Below are 9,476 nucleotides of genomic sequence, written 5' to 3'. Positions count from 1 at the left end.
GAAAGAAAGAAAGAAGAAATCGCTGCCCTTTTAACATCGGAGACGAGAAACAAGCCCGAAGCGTCATCTGCCAACTCAAAATCTGGAGCGAGCTTAAAACTAAAAACATTTACTGACTGTCTCTCGGAGCGGAGGCACTGTGGAGAAGAGGCTGTGTACAAAAGAAGGAGGAAGAGATTCGAGAGACTTTGGGAAGAGTGTTTTTTGTTGAAAGAAGAGGCCCTCGTCGCACCTTGAACCACTTGAAGGTTGAAGAACTACACATCCCAGAATGCCTCACTCCTTTCAACAGAAAAAAGGTAAGGCAGCTTTAAAGGATCTCCAAACTGAAGGATCCAGCGGCAAATTTTGAAAACTTTTTATACGCTAATAAAAAAACATAAGGCCTACTTGACAATCTACCAAAATAATGTCATATTGATAGAAATATTTTGCTTATTCATGTAGATTTCATAGCTGATAGTCATTACATTATGCATTTATTTGCTTTTCTATCATTCAATATTGTATGGCCTAAGTGCTTCTATAGAAATGATGCTGAGGAAAAGTCGTAAAAGAAGCTTTGGCTGAACTGGGATTCAAGTCTATAGGTGGATTATGATTGTAGAAAGTCATAATCTGCCACAACGAGATTTTCCCATTGATTGGTTTGCATTTTCACAAGACAAAAACAAACTATGAGAATTATTTTATTCTAAAGATTAGGTTCAAGGTCTCACAACATCAACAATAAACATTGTTGACCCTCTTCTCTGTTTTCCTTCAGAATGCTGTGATATAATATGGAATTATATATCATTATCAAACTATAAATGACTTATAATATGAATCAGAGTGACTCAACAGATCGCTGTCCTCGGAGAAATATGTCTCAGATCATCACTGTCTTTATTTTGGGGCCCGTGGGCTTTGTTAGACAGGACAGTCAGGGTGAAAGGAGGTAAAGAGTGAGGGGAGACATTCAGCAGATTGTTGGGGCCAGGACTCAAACCCACCATGAGAATGAGTCTTTTATTTCACAACACTATGCACTGTCTTTCATCCAGACTCATTTGCCGAACTAATTTGCCGAAGTAATTTCCCATAGACAGTTCCCACGTCTGCAAGCACGTCTAAAGACTGATATTCAACAACATTGCACACTTTGATAAAAGGAGTTCCACCTGATAAACAAATGAAGCAACAGTGGATCAAACAGCATGAATTATATGAGTTACTAGAGTGACTATGTAAAGCAGCCATTTACCAGTACAACCAAAGCAAATATAACACTGCACCAGTGTTGGGGGTAACGTATAACAAAAATACAATACTTTTCTCAGTAACTAAGGAACATAGTATATTACTGTAACAAAATATTGTTTTAATATTTATATATTAAGATGATTTTTTTTATATCTAATTCCTAGCCTGATTTATTGAGTTTTGAATGTCAAAAAATAAAGCGAAACATTTGATTTTTACAGATTTTCCCACTAAAAACAGCTTATTTTAAAACTAAACAAGAGATCCAAAACCCCCTTGAAAAAGTCTCTAACTCATGTTTCAGGAAAATAAAACCATACATTTGAATGTAGCGCAATCCCTTATTCAGATTTCGTTGCCGAAAAGATGGGAAATTTGGGGCATTTTTAGAAGAAGAAGAAGGAGAAGAAGACCTTCATTTATATAGCACCTTGCACAGACATGGTCACAAAGCGCTTTACATGAGACAATTGTACATTCACTCCACACTCGGTGGACCCTCGGACCACCACCATGCATTCACTCACACACATCATTCATCCTGGCCTATTATACATGTTTTTTTAGAGGTAGGGAAACCTATGCAGACACCGGGAGAACATGCAAACTCCACACAGAAAGGCCACACAGGTGGGAATGGAACCCTGGACCTTCCAGCTGTGAACCGAGAGCACTAATGGCGGCGCTACCGTGCCGGCATAGAATACCTTGTTTTTATATGAAAACAAAAAATGACAGAAAACTTGCAATATATTTTTTTCTCATATTTATGCCAGTGATCTACATTAAAAGTTTCAAACTGATATCTGTAAATTAAAAAAAGAAGAAGCTGTATCTACAAATATAGCACATGTTACAACTCGAAAGTAACTTGCCCAACACTGCAACACCAAATCAAGTTGAAAACAGGTGTCAAGATCTGCAGTTGTTAATGTGTGTAGTTAATGTTGTCAAAACAAAGCACTGAGAGACAAGTGACTCAAAATAGTGTAACTCCGCTAGATTGAAACAGTAATATGTAACACACACATTTTTAAAATTGTAACTAAACTAGAATGCATCACAATTTTAAGTAATTTTTAAGTAACTTGCTCAACAGTGGTTCTAGACACTCTAAACACTGTTATCACTTTACTTGATAGCATGATAGTGTATGTTGTGCCTATCATGACCAGAAGATCAAAATAAACAAAATGCTCACTCAGGACTCAATAACAAAACAATCAAATTATGGCTTGTCAAGTCTTCATTAAGCTAAAAACTAAAAAGCTATGGGAAGTAGAGAGTACTTATATGCAGCATTAAAGGGGCTAGATGCAAGTTAGCCATTTTATACTCACTACTGCCACCTCAGGTCATACGTATAACTGCAGCTTCTATATTAAGCGTGTTACTTGAGGGCACTTCAGACCCAAATTAACACATTTTTCAGTGACAGTGCAGGATTTTAGAGGCAGTTGTGGTGAACAGGTCTGGGCTCATTCTACACATTAGGACATGGCTGGGACATGTAGGGGGAGGAAAACACATAATTTTTAACATTTTTAAACACTGTATAGTCCCTTTAAAGTAATTTTGCATTGTGAATTATGCCGTAACAATATTATTTTGTGGCGATGTCAGACCTCAAGTACAGATTCCGCGCTCTTCTTTCATCTCTTAAAGGGTGTTTGATGATGTTTGATTTTCTGAAGGCGCACAAAAGGATGCAAAAACACTATCAATTCAACTATCAGATGCAGTTTTAGCAGAAGCACGCAGCCCTTTGATTTGCTCTATCTCTGAAGCTTGTGGTGGTGCGCGCCTGCAAAGCGGAGGCGATTCCGCACAGTGTCGTATCTCTGTTATTGATAGAGCAGATAACAGCGGAGGAGAATGTTAAATGGCGTGTACAGTACAGTTTGTGCGAGCGGGGGGTTGTCTCATCCACCTGCCGTTTCCTGGGCAAAGCGATGCCGCACTTGGCTCGAAAAACCTCCAAGACTTTGCACAAAGGAAAGACATTAGAAAGTACAGACACAAGTGATTAGGAGTTTGCATGAGTAACGATGGAACTGTACAAAGACGAGGGTTGGTTCATGTTTCTAGTAAATAAACAGTGGGAGGATTTATCAAAAAGTTCAAAAGCATTAATAATGTATATAGGCTTCATGTGTGGGGGCTGCATCGCCGGAATGAACTGCTGCAAATGAATTTTAGAGACATTTGAAATTATAAAAAGAAGTCATTTCCCCCACATGAATAACATACATTTTCCTTTATAACTCATCAATGTTCGTAGTATTTGCCAGTCAGTCAGTTCAGTCTATTCATGCCATTTTCTTTGACATATTTTTAAGTTTTCCTTTCTTCTCTAGTTTCCTTCCATACAGAATATGTGACTCTTGTACTCATATTAGTGGATCACAGCTTAAATAAAGCCATATCTTTTAGTGGATTGCACATGAGGTTGTGAAAACACGTTCAATTAACTGTAATGTTACATATTGGACATGTTTTGTTGCATTAATTTTGCCACGAGAGTCGAGTGGAGGATGGCCTTGGTCATTGTCACAAAGTAATGAGTGCATTCAACCTGGATGTTCTTAAGAGAAAACCTGTGCAGTACTAGAAAGTAACCCAAACCAAGGACACTTTTAAATTAAAATAAATCATTTTAACCTGTTGTGATGAAAGGCTGTGTAAAGATGACTGAAACCTGAACGGGTGTATTATAAATAATGAAATGACATACCTTTTCATGTGGTTGGACCTTCCTTTCAAGCTCAACTTTGCCACTCCATCATTTGTTAATGTTGTTTATCCATGCAGTGGCAATGCGCTCGTGCAGTGGCAGATAAAAGCTTGCTGTGCATTGGTAACATTGTGGTTACAATCAAATTGTGACATGATCTGATATTGTCTGCACCACTGAATCTATTTGAAACTATTTACACCAAGCACAACTTAATGACTGACTTTACACAATAATGCTCGAACCTGTGCGTGTAAACTATGTATTTTTGGAAGAATTTATGGTATAAGCAATGAGAAAATGGGGAGTTCTGGTCATCGCTACGGTAACTCCATGAAACAAAGTACACAAACAAACAAACAAACAAACAAACAAACAAACATGTGACAAAGGTTTCATTGACTTTATTGATTGGAACGACCAAATGGAATTTTCTGCCAAATTTTGTAAATTTCCACCAAACTACATTTTTTACTTACTCCCATGTAAATGTATGCTATGTTTTTTTTACATATCAGAGCAAATGGAAAGATTTTTGCTTATTTATCAAAGTTTTCAAAAATGTATAGTTTGGATACTTGATTTTTGTTTCTAGAAGTGGGATGAAATTTATTTTGTCCGTCAATATAATGTAATGCTTGAATTTGGAGTAAATTAAGCTGAGTTGTTCCCTGAAAGTTGTTAAACATCCCCATAAACTCATCCGTGTGAAGCTTTGGGATATTAGAAATGTGTTTAGTTTGGACAGTTTAAAGCAGTACTAAGTAACTCATGAGCCCAGAGGCCATAAGCATGTTAAGTTTTTTTGCTCATTAATCGTCCGTAAGAGTAAATACTGACAGAAAAGACAAAGGGAGAGAGGAATATTGTACATCCAATTCACAATGGAGATCATTTTTTTCACTCAAGCTTGGCTGTAAATACTGTTTAAATGGTGCTAGCCCACAGCTAGCTTCTCCCGTTTGTCTGTTAGCGTTTTCTTCGTGATTCCATTAGTGTGTATTGGTGCTCCGGGACTGGCCGGGAAGTTGCAAGGGTGGATTTCTGGCCAGAGACACCAGGGGGAGAAGAAAGACCCCCCAATCATCCTATTAACACTTGTATTACCCCCAGAGGGACTACGGAAAGGATTTATTAAGGTAAACAAGTTACTTAATACTGCTTTAAAGTCTACTCTTGCCCTGTTTCATTTGTATACAAAAAATGAAATATAGTGCCAGGGCTTATACAAGTTAGATTTAAACAATTCTCCACAAACACCAGCCTCCATAAAGAATCGGCAAAATGAAACACAAGAAACCACCCATTTGTATGTACCGGTAGTATTTTGTTGACTTTCTTGTCCCTGCAACTAAATGCATCATCTACATATGACCTTTTCTTCAACAGCGCAGCACCCGGGGACACATGTCCAGATCTTGAGCCATGGGATCGCGGTACCAAAATACCTAGCTGGAGGTTTTAGCGTTCTACTGATTCCTGTATCTCGTTGTCTCTCTTTATAAGGAACAAAAATGTGTGGCCTAATGGTTGTTATGGCCCTGGGAATCCTTCATGTTTTGATCCTGCCTAACCAGCACCACAGAGAGCGCACAGGCAGTTGGTATTGCTAACGGACACCTCCTCTGACCTTTCGGAGGGACCGCGGCGCGCAACATTAAAGACATTTTTGCAATTACACAAGTTCCTGGGCCACAATAGTAAAGCACAGTGGTGGTTTGGTTGAAGAAAATGGCAGGGCTAAACCCGTTACAAATAGACTCTGGCTGCCAACCATGTTTACGTAACATGATAACGGCGCGCCACTTATCTTGATCACACGGTTAGCAATGGGATAACCTGTATCAACACTGCTGGTGAGAATTTAACATGTGAGTGAGTTGCCTGGTGGTGCTTTGAGATTGGCAACGGTGTGTCCATCAGTCAACGCAGGGCAGCTATGGCTAGAACCTTCGCTTTCCACCTCATAATGGCTACAGTGGCACCATTATAACTATTCGCACAAAGAAACGGAGGTGAAATTTTGGTGGGCTTTAAAGCAGACCTAAGTAACACATGCCCCCAGCAGCCACTGCCGGTGTCGTAGCATGTTGCGGTTTTTTACTCATTAATTGTCCGTGAGAGTAAATACTACGCTGACAGAAAAGACAAAGGCAGAGAGAGATATTGTACATCCAATTACACAATGGAGATCTTTTTTTTTTCACTCAAACTTGGTTGTAAATAGTGTTTAAGTAGCGCTAGCCCGCAGTTAGCTTTGCCTATTAGCCTGTTAGCTTCTTCTTCGTGATTCCATTGGTGTGTATTGGTGACTCCGACCCGGAGGCGGGAAAGCTGCAAGTGTGGTTTTCTGGCCACAGACACCAGGGGGAGATTAAATACCCCTCAATCATCCCATTGACACTTGTATTGCTCCCAGAGGGAATATTAAAAGGATTCATTAAGGTAAACACGTCACTTAGTGCTGCTTTAAGGCACAAGGTTAATACGATAGAAGACCAAAAAAAATCATAAGGATCAGGATTTGTAGGGTTGCTTTTTGGATATTTCTTTATGAACACAGCCATTAGACATGGATCGTACAATTGATTTATTTGTAGTAACATGACTCAGACTTAGTTCAGACACGTTTTTGTCTTTATTCTGTGGATTCCGTTTGAATTTGTTCTAATTTAGTCATTGGATTGCCCTGATTTGACAATGAGACCTTGTTAAATACAGTCTTCGTCCAGTTTCAGTCCTGTTTAAGACCTCGTTTGGTCCATGGTCTTAGTTCATCTTAAAGAGGGGGTATTTTGCTTTTTTCAATCACATAGCACCAGTCTATAGCAAACTACAATGATGACGAAACCTTCTGTTGGTCTGTAAATGCAGTAAATTAGAATAACTGCCTTGTATGAAATTACTCTCTCAAAATGGCTGTAGTGAATGTCTTGAAATAGGCCTCTGTCTCTTTAAGAACCTCTGACCCTTTCCGACACGCCCCCTCCACACGCTGTCTGTGGCATCAGTGGGGAGCGGGTTCTGCTGAGGAACAGTGGTTTGTTACTTGGCTGGTGACGAAAGCTCGGAGGCGTCTCCAGGAGGTGGGGGCGTTCCTAGGAGGACTCAGGCAAACCTATCCCTAAAATGGCCGCCATCAGAGTTTTTACAGATTACTCAAAAATACGTGAATGTGCCAAGGCAACACTTCAGGCATGTTTTTAATGAGGGAATGACATAATAACATGATGTAAAGCTTGAAAAAGTCCATTTTGCATAATACCCCCCCTTTAAAGGGCCTATACCATGCTCTCGCTGGGTGTACAAACAAGCGAACAAAGTTTAATGTTAGTTGTAAACTAAACTTATCAAACTCATTCCTAGCTTTCCTAACGCATTTCATCCCAATTCTTCACAGGGCTGTGTTTATTAGCACGTGTCACAACTTATGGGTGCAACGTGGAGCTTGACTGTCACAGTGATCTATTGGTTAAACACAACAGGCCAATAGGATCCTGACCAGAACTGACAAAGTCTCCTGATTAGGACTTGAAATGACTTTGACTTCAGAAATCCAAATGATCCACTGTTAAAACCTTTCTTACGGTGGAAATCCCTAGATACATGAGTTCACACAGACATCATGGTTAACACTGGTCAAGTCCTGCATTTGTCCCAATTTAGAGATTCCCATTTGAGTCAATTAAAACTGGAGTTGGACACCCGGCGTTGGCGTGTCCTCCTTTCACCCCCGTTGTGTTTACAGTAGGTCGCCGCACAAGTGTCCCAGCGGTAACATGACGCTCTTATGTTAGTCCTGTGAAACTCCGCGTCGGGCTTTGTTTCTGACACCGTCCCAATTATGTCCGTGCCGCTGTGAGATGTTATCGTGAAGGCTGAAATAGGCTGACACCAAACACAGTAGCACAGTATGGATTGGTTTAGGGACAGGTCGTTTGAGGGCAGGCACGTCCCAGGACCCGCAGACCGGCTGAGCGAAAATAAACACACAAACATAATGTGTCAAGTTACACGACGTGGTGTGGACTAACAGGCGTAAAAATAGAAACAAGGGTGTGTGTATATAGTATAAGAATGAGTAAATTAGAGCATTTCGAGTAATAGAAATTTAACAAAATACACGTCCACAACACAAGGATTGAGCTTGCGTGAAACACATTGTTACTTCAAATGGGGAAATAACTCTAGTGAATCTGCAACCTGACTGTGTAGCTAGTTACAATCAATTACTATACGATCACCTTTAGTTATAAAAATGTGAAGATTTAAGTGATTTTTAGTGTAGCCTTCTGCTTATGTTGAGTGTATTGAGTGTTAAGAGTGAGAGTGTGTTTGCAGAAAACCACTGAACATCAAGCCATTGCCAATCTTTGCTGGTTAGGGACCTATGACTTTCACAAGGTTCGGATCGCAACAGGCAAAATCATTACAGTACCAGGTGAAAAAGCAAAAGAACTGAGGCACTCAAAATGGTTGGAAAAGTTAAAAAGCCTTTATTTTACATGGTTAAATGGATTGAAAGAAAGGAAATACATTTTGACTGATCGATGCTGAGCCTGAAGGAGCGTCACGAGGCCGTCCTCTCATGGACCCATCACCTGCAGGAGGAGCCATAGAGGGCAGGTGCAGAGTGATACCTGATGAATAAGTGGAAGAAGATGCAACATTCAATTCTCCTCTAAATGTATTCCTATAGCTCCGAATGGGGTGGAGTTGGAAGTGGCCACGCTCTTCCACGGGCACGCACAAAGACCACATAGGTACGGATCAACTTCTCTAAGCTCAGGCAAGAACATATCTCAGTATGGAAAAACGGTGGCCTGTTCCTTTAATCATAATAAAATAGCTATAACAGTCCATCCATCAATCCATCTTCTTACACTTGTCCGTTGCCAGGTCACGGGGTAGCTGTCCGAAGATGCCCAAATCACATTGCACCAGCCCCCTATGGCTGCTCCTGCAGGTGGTGGGTCCACAGAAGGACGACCTCAATATTCTAACCGGGCTTCTTGGTCTCTTTGTCTGACTCGTCATACGATTATCATGGGAGATCAGGGCCACGAAGCCCCCGACAACAGAGCTCCCAGGATCATTCGGGTGCTCAAACCCTTCTACCACGTTGATTAGGCGGTAACTGAGTTCTGCATTTTCAGTTTGGTCTCTCTTTGATGTAACACCGCTGTGACCCACTGAAAATGGTCCTGTGAGTGTTGGGTCCCGGCCCCCCCAGGTGAGAACCACTGGTCTAGAATATAGGGTACACGGCATATCAGAGTATGTGTTCTCTATCCAAGCACAACACTTACTGCTGTGGATTTAATCAAAGCAGGAGTTGTCCTAAATTCAAAATATTTTTCTTTGAACTCATGGGCTCATATCCCTGGATGGCTACAAAAGAAACACAGATACAGATTATAAAAACAGAAAGTTTTTCCAGATGACTGTTTTCTTTTGATCGGCGATGAGCAGTGTCCAAACATTACAGACACAGGCC

General features: G+C 40.5%; 1 protein-coding gene across 1 annotated transcript in view; it reads left to right on the top strand.

The window, feature by feature from the left end:
- Nucleotides 1-256: 256 nt before the first annotated feature.
- The window catches only part of bcl6aa (BCL6A transcription repressor a), a 25,263-nt gene continuing 16,043 nt past the window's right edge, over nucleotides 257-9,476 (top strand). Inside the window, exon 1 of the mRNA XM_079574905.1 lies at nucleotides 257-299. Coding sequence (XP_079431031.1) covers nucleotides 272-299 — 28 coding nt within the window. The 5' untranslated portion in view covers nucleotides 257-271. The remainder of the gene's footprint in view (nucleotides 300-9,476) is intronic.

The sequence above is a fragment of the Gobius niger genome (assembly GCF_951799975.1).
Source record: "Gobius niger genome assembly, chromosome: 17".
Lineage (NCBI taxonomy): Eukaryota > Metazoa > Chordata > Actinopteri > Gobiiformes > Gobiidae > Gobius > Gobius niger.
Note: the sequence above shows the minus strand (reverse complement) of the source record. Positions and strands in the feature narration are given on the sequence as shown.